Here is a 21368-nt window from a genome sequence, read left to right on the forward strand (position 1 = left end):
GACATGCATATTCCAATAACGGCCTGATAAAGGATAAGTAAACACGGAGGGAACGTATCTTAGGACAATTAAATGTGTTTAGTAGCTTAAAAATGGATAGTGAAACATTTGCTTGTTTAACAATGTTGGAAACATGTGTGTCCCACTTAAGATCATTAGAAATTGTGACACCAAGAAGCTTAACATATTTCACTAGCATTTCGCTTGGGATCGGATCGCAAAAAGCAGGAGTAGATTTCAAGAAGTTGATTGTCATTATCTGTGATTTGGTGGGATTTACTGTCATATTTAGATTCTTAGATTCATCCGAACATTGGGTTAGGATTTCAACGGGGTCACTTTTAATATTCCCGTGACATACTTCAAGGATCGACAAGTCATCCACATATTTCCATCTTTCCTTGCTAATTTCGTTAATCATGACAAGAAATAATAGTGGTCCCAATAAGGTTCCTTGAGGTATTCCACAGTACCTAGGGAGGGGGTTAGAGAAGGTATTTTTGTATTTTACAACTTGTGATGTGTCTGAAAGGAACAATATAACAATATTTACTAAAAGTGGGTCAATTTCAAAGTTATCATGTAGTAAACGAATTAGGATAGTGTAGTCAACTAAGTAAAACGCTTTTTGGAAATCGACTAAAACCAGGTTTAGCCAAACATTTGGTTTCTCTAGTTCACTTAGGATCGTGTGAATCAAGTGTATAAGGTAATGGGTGGTGGAGGTTTTTCTTAAATTACCAAACTGTCGGATGTCAATGCGTGGTATAATTTTAATTTTAAGTCAGTCACAAAGGAACCCTTCGTAAAGGTTAGAAAAAACTAGAGTGAGTGTAATAGTACGCATGTTGGTTATAGTCAGACTGGAAAATTTCTTTGGGATGGGTGTTATAAAACCTAGTTTCCAGCAACTTGGGAATTTACCAGATTTTGTAATTTGGTTAAAAATATCAGATAAAGGTCCAGCAATTGTGTCTGAAAAGGCTTTAATCAAGTCAATTGGGATGTCTAATGGGCAAGTACTTGATTTTTTGAACCTTTGGATTTTGTTTATAACATCAGAGGGAGAAATTTTGGGGAAAGAGGTGGGGGTAGGAATAGTTTGACCTGAGCCAGTGAAAGGGGGGAGACTTTGTACTATGGACGCAAGATGCAGGTTCAAATCGTTGGCTATCTTGTAAGGGGGGTCAGGGAGATGATAATTAACTTCAACAGGGTTTTTTCCGCAAATCTCTTTAATTTTCCTGTACCATTGCTTGGGTTTGTTAGAATACAAATCCTTAACCTTACTATTGTAATACCCAGATGCTGCCTTTCCCAATTTTCTCTTCAGGAACTTTCTTAGATCATTAGCCTGTGTGATATGTTCTTGCTTGAACAAATTGATTATTTTCCTTATTATTTTTTTTAAAGTCGCAGTAATGTAAGGTTTATCGGTAGAGCATATTTTAATTTTTATTAGCATATTTTAATAAATTTTGGAGGAACAAAGCCTTGAAGTCGACATCATTTGTTTGGTACACAGGGGACCAATTTTCACTAGTGATCCAAGACCCAAAATTGTAGAGTCCTGAGTCAATTAGAGGTCTAAAGACGGTTTCAGTAATAGTAAAGAAATTTTTAACTGTAGCTAGTGGAGATAGGAGTAGGCTAAAGTGGTAACTACCTATGAGAGGAGGAAGAATGGTGACGGGTCTGTAGAAATTTGACATGTTGTTGCATATGAAATCAAGAGTAGAATTGCCTTTGGTAGTAGGGACTTTTACAATTTGTTTTAGACTAAAAGTATTACATGTAGACTCACGTTTTAATTCATTTGCATCACCTAAGAGGAAAATTCCAGCATTTGGGTATTTAGATAGTATATATATGACCAGTCAACAACTAATTGAATTTAAGCCGGATTAACTCTGTACCTGTTTGGAATAAATAACGAGTGAAATACTTTTTAACTTGTAATTGAAACTTGTTCGATAAATTTATAAACTTGTATACGATTATGGCTTAAGGATTATTTATGGATTGTGGCTGTGAGTTAGTATTCAGCACTACTATCATCTGAGTCGTGCATTGAAATATTCGGATTACTTGCAAATCACTGGATTACTAGCCCCACTCAAAGATAAGTTATTATTTATTCTCATTGCATTCATTTAGCCAGTGCGGATCATTTCATAATTGTGCTTATTGAGAACTTCTCTGTGGATATACCTTTTTCACTTAATTGTTTTTGGACTGATGCCGAGCCGTGAGTGAAATTTGCTTATCATGGACAATTGGCATACCAGTACGCTTTATTATTGCCCAGTTTTGAATTTTGCTCAGCACAATCTCGATGAGGGGTTGGACCATCAGTCTATTGTGAAATACGCTAGTGATTTTTTCCCGTATGAAGATGTTCTTGGGGCTAAGAAACTTTTATATAGCAATTGCTTCCCAGATGAGCCTATACCTCGTCGTTCGGGACCCAGTGCTAAGAATAGTTCATTGTCGGACATTATCGCTACTCTTTCTCGCTGCTCTGCAGAAAATATTGATATTCCAGAGTTCGTGATCAAATCCCCCTCTGAAGTCCCTAGCATTCCGGCGTCAGCTTATTCTATCCTTACCGCCAAAGTCAACCAGTGCCTTGATCAGTTAAAATCGCTTGCTCACCTCAATAGTCCAACAACGTCTATTAATAGTTCTTTGGTCTCAGATAGTAAGGGTACCAATCACAAACCCTCGTACGCCGTTGTTCTTAAATATCCGCCTCCAGAACTAAGAGACCCCGTTTCTCGCAAGGAAAAGCTTGATTCTTTCGCCGGACATGACGGTATTGTGTCGGTAAAGTCCGATCCGGTAAGGAAAAGATGGGTTGTTGTTACGCGGGATAAAGTTTCCGCCAATTCTCTTGCCGCATCTTCTGTTGCGAGCTATCCAAATATTCTTGCTAAAGTGATTGATCGCAAACCTCTTGGAGTAATTAGGGGACTTCCCGACAGTGTTTCTAGCAGTATACTCATCTCTGTTATTCATGGTCTTGTTGAGGCCAGCCAGATCAGCTCTTCTCATACATTCCGTGTAGAGTTCCTTGATTCTACTGCACTAAAATCTGCCATCGCTACAGGTCTGCGCTTGGGTTATGAGTCTTTTAAAATATCGGAATACAAAGAATTGCCCAGACGGTGTCTTAGATGCCAAAGTATCCATCATTCGTTAGCTCACTGCCCATGTGCCCCGAATGAGATGAAGTGCTCTAAATGTTCTGGATGCCATTCCAATACTAAAGACAATCATTGCTTAGAAACTCTGAAATGTGCCAACTGCGGCGAAGCACATGTTTCCTATAGTATCAATTGCCCAGTGATAAAACGCGCTCTGAACTCTGCTCCAAAATGAACCAAGCCACTATTTTAAGTTTTGCTTCTCTTAATATTAACGGCACAAAAGACAAAGACTTGTTAATTAATGAATTATTAGTCCATGACATAGTGTTCTTGCAAGAACATCTTTTGACCAAATCAAACGTTTCTAGCCTGAAGCGATCTTCTGTCCACCATTTCTTTTCGCAAGAGGCCAAGCAAACTAGAGACCGCCCTTCCGGTGGCCTAGCAATTTTTTTCCGTTCCCCATCAAAGCCCTCTGTGATTCATTGTGATGATAACATCTTAGCGATTCAATGTGACAGTACCGCCTTTATAAACGTTTACTTACCTTGCGATCGACGTTCTATAGCATCGTTCACATCTTTCGCTAAATGTTGCTCCAGTTTAAAGTCTCTACTCGAAAGTCTACGTTTGAAAGACCTAAATAGGGTTTTAGCTGGTGACCGTAACTGTGACATTCCTGGTACCTCCGATAGATCAATCCTCTTGCTAGAATCACTTCCTAGCATATATCACGTCGCAGTTAAGAGCCTCCCATTCACGTATATTCATAACAGAGGCTGTTCAAAATCGAACCTGGATCACGTGATCTCTTCCAGTTCCAGCTTAATATCATCGATTGTCAGGGTGGACGAAGAGAAGATTGACGACGATCACCTTATTCTTAGCTGCAATTTGTCCTGTGAGCTATCTGGCAAAATACTTTCGGCTCAGCCGAAGTGGCATATGAAGTTGAATTGGGATCGTGCTAATGTCCCACTATACCTTGCTAGGCTAACTGCTTTACTCTCGACCATAAAAGTGCCATATCACCTGCTGCAAACGTCAGTTTCCTCGCCTTCAAGTACAGTTGATCTAAATTTCTATTATTGTCAAATCGTTCATTGCCTTAAATCAGCTTCCAAAGCTGCAGTGCCTGTGGATAAAGTTAGGATTGGTACAAGAAAGCCTAATTGGAACGTTGATCCTGAAGTAAAACGTGCTAAGCAAAAAGCCAAATTTTGGCTACGTATGTGGATATCATGTGACCGACCATCTTCCGGAGCTGTTTTCTCTGTGAAACAAAAGTGTAAACTTGAATATAAGGCCAGTTTGAAGAGGGCACGCTTGAATGCATGGCCAGGCCCCACCGATAAGGCCTCCTGGAATAAGGTTACTAATAGTGAGAAATGTTCCCCATCTACCCTATCTTGTCTCCAGCTAGCTAATTTTGTTGATCATTATAAGCGTGTGTTCAGTGTATTTAATAGTTTTCTTCAGTCTTTTTATAATAAGTTGCTTAAACCGCTTTTACCATACCGTCTCCTGCAGGCTCATGTCCAGCCTGTAGCAATATCTGAAATTCGCCGGGCTTTAAGAAAAATTAAGCGTTCAAATAGCCTTGATGGTGACGGCCTTTCTTACCGATTTTTTGCTTATGATTGTCCTGCTCTACTTAACCATTTACAAATATTTTTCCAGTCTTGCTTAGCACAGTCGCTTGTTCCTGATAGTTTCCTTTGTGGCCGTGTAACGTCTATTCAAAAGTGAGGCAAGGACCCCACGTCATGTATGAATTATTGTCCCATTACAGTATCGTGTTTCTTAAGTAAGTTGCTTGAACATTTGTTACTACCAGAAATTGAGTCGAATTGTGATTTTACGCCTTTTCAATTCGGTTTTCGGAAAAGTTTCGGTTGCTCCCATGCACATCATGTTTTAAGCCGACTCATGAAAGATGCCGTAAAAGCTAAAATGTCTTTATACTGTCTTACTGTTGATATTTCTGGAGCTTTCGACAATATTGTACACTCTCAGGCTCTATTTTCCCTTGCGTCTTCAGGTGTTAATCCTTCCGTACTAAGTTTATTGTCTTCTTGGTATTCAAAGTCTAAAATTCAAGTTACCTGGAATGGCCAAATATCTGACCCGGTAAAAATTAATAAGGGAGTTCGGCAAGGTGCCGTATTGTCTCCTACTATATTTAAATGCGTGCTTGCATTGTGCCTGCGTCCCCTTAGAAGTTCGGTTTTTTACGGTAATACTGGTTTGTCTTCTATTGCATATGCAGATGACGTTCTCCTTGTTGCCCGGACTCGCCGTGGACTGCTTTCTAATTTTACTATATTAACCAATGAACTATCTAAGATTGGACTGTCAGTTAATGCGTCTAAATGCGAGTTTATTTGTTTTAATAGCCCTTATGCGGTCGCTCCATTTGTTGCTGGTACTGCAATTCTGCCATGTTCTTCTTTAGTTGGTTGGCTTGGTCTGTGTTTCGGTCCAACACTTTCCACTACCTTTTCATCCCTAGTGAATCAAGCCGTGAAAAACTACGCGCTGCTTACGGAAAAATATCCCCAGACAAAAGCCGTTACAACCGCAACGGTTTGTGCATGATTTATAACGTTTATCACGCCCCTGTGCTTTTGTTTTTATCAGGCATGGCTCATCTGTTTCGTAAGAAAGATCGACATACTCTACGTACGGCTTATTTCAGATATTGCAAATTCCTCCTCCGGCTTCCTAGATGGCACCGAAACAAAAAAATAATTGCTCGATTTGGTTTAGTAGATGTGCCTTCTCGGATTCGGTCTTCCAGTGATGATTTATGTAAAAAGACTGTCAACTTTATTCACGTTTATGACCCTCTGCAGCCTTTTTTCCATATTGATACTGGTTGATTAATCCATATTGTCTTTTATTAGTTTCAATTTTGTATTTCTTCGCTGTTTATCGTATTTGTTTTTGTTTATTTATTCATAATACTCCGTACTTTGTGTTTTTTATGCTTTACGGGTAATAAAGTTCATTCATTCATTCATAGTCGGCACTTCCATGCAATTTTTCAATAAAATTAATTTTTTCAGCCGCTCTCTGCCCAGGAGAGTAGTAAAAACAACACAGGACAATCAAATTGAAAGGACGTGGTAAGACTTTAGGTCGAACACAAAGCCACAACATTTCATCAGAGGGAGTAAGACAAGGAACTAATATTTCTGAAGGATAAAAATCATTACGGACAAAGAAAAGAATTTCACCCCCTTTCTTACCCAGAGGGTGGGTTCGGGTCGAGTTTAATAAACTGGGTGAAATTATTCATTTTTAACATGTGTGTATTTTGAGCGTATACTTCAGTAATAGCGATTATGTCTGATCTCTATATTTTAGAAAAGGAGTCTAAGTCATTAAGTTTTTCAAAATTTAGACTTTCAGCGTTGCTTAACAAAAGTATGGGAAATTTAAAATGACCTGCAAAGGTACCATTTTTACACTTAACTTTATTTAAATTACAAATGGGCACAGGGGGTGTGGTGGGATTCTTAGCGGGGCCAGGTTAATGTAGTCAGAACAAGGGACCAAGGGAGCACATTTGACTTTATGGGATGACTATTAGGGTCAACATCGATAGATGAATTATTAGAGTAAGAAAAGGATTTGTCTTGGGGATTTGAGGGTGGGGGACGGGCAATGATATGGATGAAGCACGAGGAGAACAATTAGGATTCATTATAAGACAATTAAAAAGTCTCAGACCTGAGTCACGTTGACAGGGTAGGCACGAGGGATAAAACGAATGGGCTGGGGGTGGGGTTTCGTAAGGTGCTGGGAAACGGGGCCTGGTTGGGAATAGTGATTCACGTCCGTCAAGAAATTGCTGGTTTGTGGCAGAGTAGGGAGGGTATAGGTAAGCATACTGTGAGGGGGGAGGAAATAGGACTTCTGTATGCGGGGAGGGGGAGGAGGTAGCAAAGGATAAGGGAGGAGAGTTCGGGATCGGGAAGGGTTTGTCAATTTTTGAGCTGTGCCTGATGAACTTTGATGAGAAATTTTTGCTTGAGTGCGGTGCACTAAAAAGGACGGCGGAAGGGAGATGATTGGCTCTTACAATTTTTATCTTTGGACAGAGACACTGGGACTGGGCCCCAGGGAGGAGAATTAACATCATCTACTTTTGGTACATGGGCAAAACTACAATATTTGTTACAATGCATGGTGGGAAAAGGTGGAGGAAAAGTGTGTATGGGAGGGGGAGGGAATGATTATGGTCATATGATGATTATGGTCTAGCAGCAGACTGTTGCTTACAAGTCCTCTATTTGTCTCACAATTGGTATCGGCCTATTTTTGGTTTCAGTGTTACCCTACTATTGAAGTTGTCAGCCCCTTGGAACTTTCAAACTAGTATATCTCATTAAGGAATTTTTGTACCATAAAATGGATGACATATACTTTGATCAGCTCATCAAGAGCTATCGATTGCCGTCGAAAAAAAATTCTATCTGTCTTAGTTCAAAAGTTGTTTTTTTTTTTTTTTTGCCGTAGGCCAACTTTTTAACGTCACCACTTAGAAAGGAGCAAAGGATAAGCTCCAATTTCTTTAGCAATGACAGAACTTTTAAAGTTTAAGAGGTATATCTGATAAAATTTCTCTACCTCAATCCCAAATCCGAAAAAATAAATGATAAACCCAGCCGAAATCACGGCAGCACTTTCGGACCCGTGGGAAAATGTCGCTTTTTTGCTTCTGTAAATTTTTCTATTTATCACTCAAAGAAGATATATTGGCTGTGGGGCGGGGTAACTGCCGCATATATTTAACACTTATAGATTTTAGTCCATCTTCAATTTGAAAGTGGTGCCTGCCTGCTAGAACGGAGCTTTTCACTCGAAAGCAGATACATGGTTTGACGAAACGAAAGCTTGGCTGCACAACTTCAGATACTCCTCTCTGACATAGGCTATATAACTCCACTTCACTTCGCACACCATAGGCTCTGGCTCGTGGACAAGCAAAAACCATCCTTTTTGGCCCCAGGCAAGAGTTCTGTGGAGCTTTCCAAAATGTAATGTGATATTCATTAATCCGGTCTGAGGTCCACACTTTCCGTAAAATTGCACAGGTTAGACCCTTACCAGTTTCCAGGAATAAGCCGAGATCGGTGTAAAAGAATAGAAAAAAAAGGGACAAAACCAAAGTGATGCTCTCGCAACACAATTCAAGAGCTTTTCCTTATTTGTGCAAATGAACAAATAATTGATATTTGATAAACTTCCGAAGAAGCGTGGTATAGGCTATTTAGTATACTTTATAATTTAGTATTTAGTATATTTAGTATTTATTTAGTTTTTATTAATTTTGTAATTAATTAAGTATTAATTATTGATTATAGTTATTATAAAACAATTATATTTATATTTGCAATTATATAATAACTATATATGCAATTATGAATATATATGCAATTGTACAAAATGCAATTCTATAATAATTATACTTATATTAATTAATTATTAATTAATAAAGTAATAATACTATTAAATATTATCAATTTAGTATTTATAATTGGTATTTAGTATATATAAGGAGTATATTTTAAGACTTTGAATTAGACATTGAAAGCAAATCTTGCTTTATTAATGGGCCTTATGCCCTTCTCTCACCTGTGTCACCCTAAATCTACGCCAGTGATAGTTGACATCAAATCGGCTGTTGTGGAATACTGAAAGAGGGCTGTTTCAAACGGTAAGTGCTGCCATTTGTCCTTCTTTTGTTCTATTGCCCTTCTAATGAGTTGTAAATGATTAGGGGTAACTAGTTCTCTTCCTTTCTTTTTTGTTACGGGGTCCTATGATGGCAAAATATGTTCTTAGATTCAATTTACGTTTTCTATCGGGAAAGAATAAAATAAGCAAAAACCTTAACTCTGGATGCAGGCTCATAGAGATACCCTCGATTTGATATTAAAACAAATAGAGATTAAATTTAAAAAAAGGTTATATGAAATGTTGGAAAATCTGGAATAGTCCTGAAAATAATAAAAATGATTTCTTTGCTTGACATGGACTGGCATCCCCCTCAGCCTCTTATCTTTTGTAAAGATTTGGGCTTTCAATTTAACTTTGATTTCAAGCTTGAATTTAATCACATTGGTCTCGAGTCAGAACACAGAAGACAAAAAGTCAAGCTTTAATGTAATTAAATATATAAGAAAAAAACAATTTTTTTCAACAGAAAGTAAGGATCAACATTAAAGCTTAAAACAAACAGAAGTTATTACGTATACAAGGGGGGTCGCCCCTCCTCAGTACCTTGTCCTTCACGCTAAAGTTTTTAGTACAAACTTTATTTTTGAAAAAGCATCCTATTATTGTAATTAAACGACCCTTGTGTTTCAGGAGTCGTTCTAAAGGAATTGGGACAAAATTCAAACTTTGCAAAATGGAAAATCACGGAAAATTGCAGCATCATACTCAGCAAAGGTTCCTACATGCACAAAGACAAAATTTTGCATTTCTTCATATAGATTTGTTAACGTTTGCGTGTCTATTTGTTTTTTGTTGTTTCGTCCAAGGGTAATAATATCAAAGTAACTGTCATAGAATATCAGAAGAGGACTTATTCAAAGGAAAATTAAGATTTCTAGAGCTCTTTCAAAGAAATAGATGCAACAGTATTTTGAAAATGATAAAAATAATTATCACGAAAGCTCAAAGCCAAACCCAAGCGGATAAACATATATCCCCATCTTCAAGAATGTAAGTAAGTAATAAATAATAATTCTTTATTTCTTTTCCACCTGATGCTCCAAAACAATGACCTGCAACAATTTTGTTTTTATACATATTTATTTAAATTGGAATATGTAGATCTAAGACTTGCAGGGGCTGAATCTTATAATGATTGATTCGCACCTTTAGCGTGATCCGACTGATCAGAAATTTTGCATAGGCATTGAGTTTAAATGAAAACACATGTTAGTGGTCTCTTGATCCCTCCGATTCTCCCCAATCCCTTCTCATACAGCTAACTTTAGGTCAACTATGCCCATTTTCAGTCGTAAGAAAAGTTAGGAAAGCCCTTGGGTCAAAAGTTTATCAGCTTGATCAGTAGGTAAAAATCATTGTGTCAAATTTGGTGAGCAAAAACTGATTACAAGGTTTTCGAAATGCAAATAATATAGCACAGTTGGTGTTAGTATACTTTCATTTAATTGTATAAAAAATTGTATAGATATGAAGGGTGAGATGCAAACATGAGAAATATTAAAGACTTAAGATTAAAATTATGTGTTTAGAGATGAGCAAAAAAACACATTTATCTCCAAATGTGCAACATTGAAAAAAAAACAATTTCTTGCTTCCAGGAAAAATTGAAAGTGTTTGATGGTCACAAAACAAAGGCTGTTACAAAGCGCCATGAATGTTTTATAAATTGTGACGAGCGCCCAACGCTCTCATTTCAGTCTCAAAAATTTCAATTTTTCATAGTAGCAAGAAATAATTTTTCATTTAGTTTTAATTTAGATAGAGATAAAAAAAAAATAATTATTTACATATTTTTCCGCACTGTCTCTAATTTTTGTTTTATAAACCAGTCACATCGGCCTCAGAATTGTTTATTTAGCTAGTATAAAGAAGAATTTTGAGTACTTAATTAATGAAGAACTAAATTGAATTATCTCCTTTCATCTTAATTTGCATCTCAGGGAGCTATTGCATGGCAATCTCGGAATATCTCACTTTGGCAATTTGTCTAACTTTGATTATTTAATGTTTTTGTTTTTGAAGTTTCAAATGGAGTCTTCACTCGATATCAACATAAGGACAGAATACTAAGTTCTGGCTGGTTGGTTTTTCAAGGAATTCTGTTCTTCTTTTGGACTTTACAGCTTATTCTACCGTGAACTTAAATGACCTTGAAAACCAAATAGCCCTTCTACACAATAGATGTAGGCTACATGAAAACAATATCAGCCATGAAAAAGTTCTATAGCAGATGACGTAGAAATAACCACTCACTCAAGAAAAGAATTTTGTGCTTTTATAGATTCGTTCAGTTTCCTCACATTTGCTAATAATTCTTTTACATATCAGGGTTCTCTGAAGAACACCGTATTCACTATTGTATCACCGTTGATGTCACACATTATTCACACTTCACGAACTGACTTTAAGATTCACTTTGTTTCAAAACCTAGTATTAAATGATTGCAGATCAAATAAGGTCTGGTATTTCTTTCATTTTTTAAACCTGTCAATGCCATAATTTTCCACAATAACTTTTAAGACGGTGGCCGATCAGACATTCTTGAGAAATATCTGGTTATACATATTAAGTTCAAACCTTGACTGTGGTTAAATTCGGCTTTAAATTCTAGCCAGAACTTAATTATGTAAATGAGCTAATCAACTATACTACGTCATAGAAAAAAAATATTTCTTTTGTACATTGGGGCCTTCTTGACCCAGGGATTTGCGGAGATAAAAATAAGCCTTAAAAAAGTGTTTTGGCATTGCTCCAACCCCATTTTCAAGTTTGCCATTTTTTTCGGGGGGGGGGGGGGGTTGGAGGCGTTTAGGATAAAACAAGGTACAGAAGGTATAGTCCTATAGTGCATTTTTGGTCCTTAAAAAATCACTAACTGTTTCAGTTTTTGATCGAATGAGCCTCCTCCGAAATTAAACCACCGTTTCCATGCCAGGAAAGTAGAAATAGAAAATTCATCGCTCTTTATTCCAATCACCAATAATCACGAATATCGGCAATAAAATAGATAAAATACAATACATGTTTCCCAAATCAGAAACTACTAATTATCTTAAAAATCAAATACAACAAGAAAAAACAAATTCCCCTCCTAGTTTATTTATATTTATCTGTTAGTTTTGTTTCGGCTTATTTTGTCATTAGTACATCTATTTATAATTTTTGGCTCATTCCTGCAAATTTCAGCAATGCATTATTCTGCATTGGACACAATGTTGTTGTAATTTCAGATTTAATCAAACCTATCAACAAGCTAAAAAAATGACGCTTAAATTAAATTTGTAGGCATAAAATGGCGTCACAGAAATGACGTTTAAATTCTATTTAAATTAAAAAGTATATTACAGCAACTTGTTTAATAGCACTTCACAAAATAATATTCTGTAATACTATAAACGACTGGAATTTCTGAATAAGATTCAATAATTCGCATAATACAATTTTAGTTGGCTGCAGTTACAAGGTCATGTCCAACAGTTACTTCTGGAAGGGTAGTATTAAAAAAAAATTAGAAGAATCTTGAAAAAAAAATGCATCGTTACAAAAATTCAATACTAAATTATGAAGCTTTCCTGCAATTTGAAGGTTTTTAAAGCTTGATCCAGAGTCTATCCTCTACTCTTGAAGTGTTTTAGTGGCGATATAGATACATTTATGCTATTAAAAAAGATGTTTCGATACATTAGGCATAGCTGGGTTTATCGGGCTTTCCTCTGTAAATACTGGAGAATACAGAGGCCTTAAAAAAATTAACTTTTTTTTATTCCAGAAATCAAAATGCAGTAAAAAGGGAGCAGAAATTAAATGTTCTTATTAACTTCTGATAATAAGACCTTGTAATCGTAGAGCACCGAAATATCAATACTTATAAACGCAGTGTCGACTACTTTATATTGGCAATAAATTCGGCTTAACTCGGAAGAGTGCCAAGGAAGTGTTAGCCTAAATGAAAAGCTTAAAAACCCGCCTCTTCCAGGTTTTCTACGTCCCTTTACTTAAGTATAGTAGTATGATTCATAAATTCAAAAATGCTTCTATCTTGAACATTTCAATATTTTGTATTTCAAGGGAAAAATTTAAAACTTTGGGTTTCCAAATACTTTTTTTGTTATTGAACTTCCTTAGAACCATCGAGCGGGTATTGTCCTCCCCAAGCCTCGAATATGATTCTGTGCAAAAACATGATTGAAGCCATACAAATTTTCAGCAAAGGGAAAAGGCAATATATCAAGCTTAAAATTATCTTCATGACACGTGCTTTAAAACCCTGAACGGAAAATCACCCATTTAATACTTACATCAACTCTATCCCCCAATTTACATCCTCTTAAATACAACAAACTTACATCCCCCAAAGTTCTGAGCTTTTTAATGGCCAACGGTATTGACATTACAGAATTAAGTGAACATGCTGATGCAAACCTACACAAAAAAAATCAGCAATTTCCTTTAGGTTACGCATAGCTTGACGAAACTTGTCAAAATACCGATAGGATATTTTAATAGATTTTTCGGAAACTTTAAACACCGACTAAGACTCTCCAAAGCGTCCTTTCCCCCCAATGCCAAAAATATGTAAAAGATAAAGATTTTTGTATAAATAAAAAAAAAATGAAATTTCATGAAAGAAAAATCTTTTTTCCCAAGCTTCCACCCTGGAAAAATGTTTACAGCCCCTCTTTCCCCTTGGAAAATCCATGCGGGTGTTCTTGAACGTACAATAACAAATATTTACTTCTAAATGAAGTTGACACCATTTGTGCAATTATTTAAATTATTCTTCTCATTTTGTCGCATTAACAAACAAATAAGAAAGACTTTTTGTATGCAACTTGGATACATTTTTTTAAACGCTGAATAACAAGAAAAAAATTCAGTCTTTTACTGACAGAGTGAATTTATATATTTTACACTAATTTTTACTTTGATCACGTAAATTAATTATAAAGACACATTCAGGGCGTTTAATAGAAATTAATTCCCCATGGTAGGGTGGGGCTAAAAATGGAAAATTACATAAAATATTATCAACCGCAAACAAAAGAAAATACACTGGCGACAACAAAGTTTTATAATTTTGCATAAAATACTTCTAACCAAGTCCCCTCCCCCCCATACACAACTACACAATAATAGCGATAAATTTGAAGACATTAATTCATTTCGTGATGGGATTTCACGTGTGTTCCTGTAATGAGTGAGAAATTCAAGGAAAGATAATTAAAACGTAAAACTACAGGGGAGGGGAGACGGATCTAGATTTACCTCCTCCATGCCTGGCTTCAAAGGAGGATACCGGTTGAAACTACAGATATTTCGGCAAAGACTTCCATTAGCCCGTCTCCAAGGCCAACTAGAAGTTTGCAATTCCAATTTTTCATTTTTTTTTCTGCGGTTCCTCACATTCTTATTTTCTCTAGGTCTTTCATTCGTTCGTCATTTTTTCTACTAAAGATGAGGTGAAAGTGAACCATGCCAAAATGTCTGCTTTCTATTTTTTTACTAACTGATACTTTCTATCGTGTTCGTTGTATTATTTAATTTATGATTATATAACCACCATGATCGCAGCATTTGTTCATAACAGCTCTTGCTAATAGCGAAATAAATATTCCCGAAAGAAAAAAAAAAACAGAAATGGAACTTAAAGCTAAAATAAACGCTTCTGCAACTAACATTCTTAGAAAAATGACATAGGATTAAGTAAAGAAACACGGCAAACTTTGAAGGTCAAACAAAACTTTCTTTAGTCTTTAGTTCTGCAAAGAAATCACAAGGACTCTCACTTCTATATGGAATAATTTAGGCGAAAGAAACAGTTCTTATTATATAAAACAGTTTCCGAACTGCAAATAGCAGAAGGAAAACTATGAAGCATAGCAACTTAAGAAAATATTTCTTCAAAACAGAAATAAATAGTTTTTTGAAGCCACTAACAAATTTATGTAATAAAGTCTTTGTTGGCGGCAATAAATAGACGTAGCAATAATTCCATTTTGAAGAAGACTTTAACTCTTTCAGAGGGGCAACTATTAGAAATATACTAATTGTATGCTAACAGATTGGATAAATCAAAGTGTAGTTTTATTAACTTTGAAGAATGAGTATGGACCCCAGGACTCTTCCTGCAAAATTTGACACTGATAAGAGTCAAATTTATGGCACTCATAAATTACTAATGTTGTAGGATCCATGAGAAAGAGATTAAAATGCGCTAAGACTAAGCACCTTGGGGTCCTTAAAACTATCCCATTTGAACATGACGAATTTTAGAGCATAGAAAAATATATATCCTGTAAGTGAACTTAACCTCTTCCTAGAAAAGATTATGTTTTCAATTACACTTTTTCTTTGAAACAGAACTGTGAGGAGAGAAAAGCCAATATGTTGCACAAATTTAAGGAGGAATTATATGCAAACCCTGTCTTAATCCGCAAACTGAACTTGTCTTAATTGCCGAATAACAGTAATAAGGGTTGTTAGAGTGAATAAGGCGAATAGCACTCAAGTACAACACTGGTCTATTTTTCTTGATGATCACCATTTTGAACCAATACCCGATTATGTTTTGAAATTGCTATTAGTTTGACAAAAGATTATGACGTGGCCTCTTGTAGTCTTCTTGTGTTTACTGACAGTGAGAATAATAATAAAAAAAAAACAAGATTTGGCATAGTTGTCTTATACATGAATTGAGACTAGGTGAGACCCGCTCAGCACAATTTGTGCATTAGCTTCCTTAAGTTTAAAGAATTCATCAGAGGCGCCATTTGGGGGGTCATGGGTGGGCATTTGACCCCAGATTTTCCAGGGGGCCCAAGCTTCCACAACAAAGGCCCTTTTCCGGCCATAATTACCCATTATGTCCAACATAATACATTCTGATCAAATGATTTGAACTAACTGCACGCCTATTAGCCAAAGAGCATAATTACCTGACGTCCCTTGGGGTAATTATGCTATTTGCTATTAATCATTGTAAACTTTGTAAGTAGGTTAGATTCATAATAAGAGTCATGTCAAATGCCGCATGCCCACCCCAAGATTTGGCCCAAATGGCGCCTCTGGAATTCATACGACCATTATTAAACCAATTTCAACGGGGCTGCAAAGGACAACTTGAGGGGACACAGCCACAGATGCGGCAATATTTGGCGGAAAATAACCCATGAAACTGTTGGCACAGAGTCTATGGCGGTAATTCAGAAGGCCGCAGGTTATAATATATGAATTTATACCAGAGCAGACCAACAAAGACTTTGTTTCAGAGTATGTGAAAAATACTAAAAGCAAATTTCTCGTGCAAGGAAAATTTTTTTAGGCATCAAAAATACCGCAAGGATATTTAAAAGCTCCGTTTCCAATATAGGGTCAGCAAATAAGATGGAACTCATACAAGAAGAAAAAAAATCTAAATACATTTACAGCCCAAGGAATTTGCATGGCTATGTTGGCCTCAGGTGGCTTGGTGCTCCGTTGAGTTGTTAGTAGCAGTCATATTAGCAGTGAAAAAGCAATTGACACAAATCTGAAAAATTTTAACAATTTTAAGAGGTTCGTATTGCAGCTCAGTTTTACATTTCAATAATATTATCCAAGGTTTTAATGATTGTCAGAAGGAATTCTAAGGTTCATAGTTGGTGCCAGGTCGAATGAAATGTCTCCTGGTTCTTGCCGACAGTAATGAAATATCACTACCACCATCACTAACAACCATGGCAGCACCAAGCCAGCCGAGGTCAACACAGCTACACAAACCGTTTCTGCATCATTCTCTACACATCCCATTAAGTCCCAGCCTCCTTAATATATTTTCTCATAATCTCTTTTCATGCCATACTCTACATGTTCAATTGACTCCACATGGATTATCGAAAGACACAAATTTTGACCACCTAACCTGTTTCATCGCAAAACAGACGTATCTAGATGGTAAGTAAAAAGTTGTGTAATGTGTACAGCCTGCTTCTTAAATTTATTCTCCCACTTTGCTACCAAGATGACAATTAATACCACCTTTTGTTCGCTTCAGTTATTCTCATCATAAATTTATAAAAAATAGCTAAACAAATATTTTAGGATAGCAAATGCAAGGACAACCTGATGTGCCACACCCACAGTGGCACAAGTTCCGGTAAATTCCAGTTTGGTGATTTTTGGCTATCTTGGAAAGGGGTTAGGTTAGGAAAAGGAAACTTTCAGGGATGGCTAAAGTATGTCACGGGAACGTATTTTGAAGTACCTACCTCCACTCCCTCTCCCTCTAGAGGGTCCTGACCTTTTATGACCTTAAAAAATATGTGTGTTATAAAAGTGAAACAATGTAAAATAGATTTTCTGCTTGAATGAAGTACAAAAAAATTGTTTTCAGCTTCAACTTTACTCAATCCCAATTTAAAAGGTTTTAAAGATATGCAAATACATTTCCTAAATTTTGAAAAAAAAAACATTGATATGGCTCAGAATTCTACTCAAATAACAGGAATTGCATTTTTAGAACTAAAGGCAGAAAAAGAGGAACTGGTAACTGAAAATTAGGTAAATTGTTGTTTTGTCAAAATTTCAATAGGTCATGTAGGCGAATTTTAGGGCCCTCTAGAGGGAGAAGGAGTGGAAATGGGTACTTTAAAATACCTTTCCGGGATATACTTTAGCCTGTAGACCCATCCCCAAAAGTTTCATTTTCCTAACCTAAGCCCATTCTGAGATAGCCAAAAGTCACTAAACTAGAATTTTACCTAAGTTCCAGCTACTTTGCTCAGCTTTTCCAGCGCCTTGAATGTATAACACTTGCTCCCTAAATTACAGTAGATTAAGGACAGCGTATGTTTTGGCGAGCTTGATGTGTTTTTTCTTCCAAGCCACCAGCAAAGGTTTCTTAAAGTGTTTGAAGGATACAAAACCGGTTATCCAAATTTGCTTCTCCATCATCCTTGTTGATTTTAAATTCCTGGTGGCTATTTCCTTGCTCAAGCATTAAGATAATTTTTTCTACATTATCTGATATCTATTCAGGCATTAAATCTATACTAAAACATGTCATGAATTAAAATAATTAAAATAAAATTAATTTAACAGTAATAATATTTGATTAAGAGAAAAACAAAAAATTTCAGAATAAAAAATACAAAATAGCATATATGAAATTAGATAAATTTTGGAAACGTGCTGGAACACCTCAAATCTGGATATTTTGGGTGTAAAAATCAGTCACCCTCAAGAATAAGCCACCCTTGAAAAATCAGGTGACCGCCAAGAGCAATACATATTAAGAATACGCAAATAATTACACAAAATAATATGTACTGAATAAATTACGTTTTGATTGCGTAGACACAAAAAGTCAAAGCTGTCACTTGTCGTTGCCGTCATAAACAGAGGGAAATATCCAGAAATTTTAGTCTATTCAGGAAAGCTTCAATATGAAAGAAAGCTTCTTTAATATTGAAGTAAAGAAGCCATCGAGATTGATCCAGGCTAATCATTGGATATAACTGAATTATATTATATATGTGGCACGTCATTTTTTCACTACTAAGATAAAAAAAAAACTGAAATCAAATAAGGAACAAAAAAAATACAAAAAGTCCAAATCTCAAACTGTAAACGTTTTTCTTTCACAAACTTCACAGGTTTCTTAACTTCTGCACGGAGGGACAAGGGAACACTTAATAAGGCATAGTCTGTGTTCTACTGTGTTAGGATCTTCTAGCTAAAAATGCGGCTTAACACTCAATTTTAGTACTGTATTCTTTAATAACTCCTGAGTCGGCTAGTGTACTGTCAGCATTGTAAATTACTGAAAATTCTGATGGATTTGGCACTAACTTACACCAGCCATTCTTAAATAATCACTAAACATAAATTTAAATATCTGATAATTTCACTATTTCAGAATTCAGCAAATAGACTCTACTTCATTAGTTATCCAGTACTGTCATCTCCCGCACGTAAATTCTGATAGACTTGGCGCTCTATTGCAGCATTAATGCTTAAATAATCACCAAATGTAGATTTAAAACATAAAATAATTTCTTTCGGATCCAGGTAACAATAAAGATTTGATTCAATAGCAAATTTGGCTGATTTTTCAGCTTCTCCGTCTTGTATTCTGTGATTATTCTAGTATTTCACTATTTCACTATTTCAGAATTCAGTAAAATACACTATATTTCAGTAATTATGCAGTAAGTAAATTCTTACCGACTTGGCACAAAATCACGGTAGTCACATTTCAATAATCATCAAAGAACTTCACTCCATCAATTGACTCCGAGTCGAAACCTGATTTTTTTTTGTCAAACTAGGTCACAGTAAAAATTTGGCAAGTTTTAGACTAGTTAACACTTCCTGGAACAACCACACTTTTTAACAATTTCAATCTCTTTTGTATATCTGGTTCCATCATTACAGATTAATTTTATTCGACGTCGTTTAGTCTTCCTTGCAGTACAACAATCAGTCCCGCAGCCACCAGAGCAGACGCCATTCCTTATTGGACGCGTAGAGCGGCAACCGTGCTCCATATAATAGTCTCGGTATTGGTCTTTGCGGCAAGTTGGAGCTAAAAGCACAGAGTAAATAAAATTATAGAAAACAGCAGTTCTAGAGTCAGTTTGGAGTAAGAGTCACAGAAATCTGTTACTTTATGCTGGTCTTATCAGTGAAATAAAATACAAAAAATAAAAAGAAAATAATTTATAAACTCATTCAAAAAATACAATTTAAATTAAGTGCAATTAAACTATCAAAAATTTTAAAGTTGAACCTTCCCCAACATAAAACAACGTCTAGTTAGAATTACAGAGATTAAATTATGACTCAATGTCCACCATGGCAACTCTGGTCAGGACAACTTAAATGTCGAATAGCCTTTCAATAAATTGATTCAAATATCGATAATTTTTGGGGTATTGGGGACCTCAAAGCAGCGGCGTCATTTCATTCTGAGCTAGGGGGGCTAAGCAACCTCTGTGGGCCCCCTAAATAGGCCACCCCATATTTGTTAAAGAGCAATATTTCTTCACAGTGGTTAGCACAGATCTCTCCCAAAATTGAATAATAATAATATTAAGAAGCAATTTATAGTATTAAGCAATTTATAATATAATAATAATTAAGCAATAATAATATAATATTAAGCAATTTATAATATAATATTAAGAAGCAATTTATAAGTGTTTAATGAACTTAAGTTGTAAAGTAATTTACAGTTTTATTGCAACACTGAGAACCGAAGAGATCTCATTTTTTCAAAAATATCAACCATAGCATTGAATTCTAAAAATTTCACAAGAGCCTTTTCACTAAATATCAACATTAGATCACTCAGTCTTTTGTTGCCCACTGTTGATCTTAATTAGACTTTAATCAGGCTTTAGTGTAGAAAAGAATCTCTCATTGTGATAAACAAAGTAATGAAGATTTGCATAATTTTCAAAACTTTGAAATACACTATTACCATGGCCTTCAGACAATCGTGAAGTTCAAAAAAATCTTTCGGCTTATTGGCTAATAGGTCTATATATCAAACAGTTCGTGGTAAGAAGGGACCCGGCTCAATAATAACCAAAACTTTAAAGAATGGAATTTTTATAGCAATAGATATATCAAAAGGATCGGCTTATTATGCTGATTTTGAATATACAAGTTTCAATTCAGTTCAATTCAGTTATTACCCATTAATGGCTACGAGCCTGAGAAAATTTGCCTTATTTTGAGAAAAGGGAGAAACCCCTTCCCCCTTAAAAGTGACAGAATCTTAATGGAAATCACACCATCAAATTCAGTGCATTAGAAAACCCTGCTGTAGGGGTTTCAAGCTCTTAGCTGCAAAAATGCGAAATTTTGTATTTTTTGCCAGAAGAAAGATACACAAACGCATGTTTTTTTTATGTTTTTTTTCCAGGGGTGATCTTTTCAATCCAGTAGTCCTAGAATATCGTGAGAGGGTTCATTCGAACTAAAATTAAAAGTTCTAGTGCCCTTTTTAAATGACCAAAAAGATTGGAGGGCAACTAGGCCCCCTACTCACTCCCGATCGAAAATTTCAGCCATTTTGTTCATTATAGTTGAAAGGCCTAAATGCTATGCCTTTGGATATAACATGACCCTCCCACAGCCCCAGGAGAAAGGTCTTTAAGTTATAAAATTTACGCACTGTTTACACATAGTATTTATTATTGAGAGGTATGCACACATTTTCGGGGGGAGGGGTGAGTTTTCTTCTGCGGTTTTCCACGGGGGAATTTTCTATAGAGAGGGAAGTTTCCAAGGATTGAGTTGTCAGGAGAAATTATAGGCTACACTGGGAGAATTTTCAAGAATTTTTATAGACCTTGTTTTCCCTTTTCCGTCTCAATTTTAAGCGTGGATTTGTTAAGGGTAATTGTTCTGGGTAAATTTTCACTGGGATCAAATTTTCTAGAAGATAGTTCCATGGGGAGGGTAGTTCTCCGTGGAGGCGAAGC

The 21368-nt window shown here is 35.9% G+C and overlaps 1 protein-coding gene across 1 annotated transcript in view; it reads right to left on the reverse strand.

Moving 5' to 3' along the window:
* Nucleotides 1–12861: 12861 nt before the first annotated feature.
* The window catches only part of LOC136027684 (protein slit-like), a 184324-nt gene continuing 175817 nt past the window's right edge, over nucleotides 12862–21368 (reverse strand). Inside the window, exon 24 of the mRNA XM_065705131.1 lies at nucleotides 12862–19462. Within this exon, the coding sequence (XP_065561203.1) occupies nucleotides 19239–19462 (224 nt within the window). The 3' untranslated portion in view covers nucleotides 12862–19238. The remainder of the gene's footprint in view (nucleotides 19463–21368) is intronic.

The sequence above is a fragment of the Artemia franciscana genome, chromosome 5 (genome assembly GCF_032884065.1).
Source record: "Artemia franciscana chromosome 5, ASM3288406v1, whole genome shotgun sequence".
NCBI lineage: Eukaryota > Metazoa > Arthropoda > Branchiopoda > Anostraca > Artemiidae > Artemia > Artemia franciscana.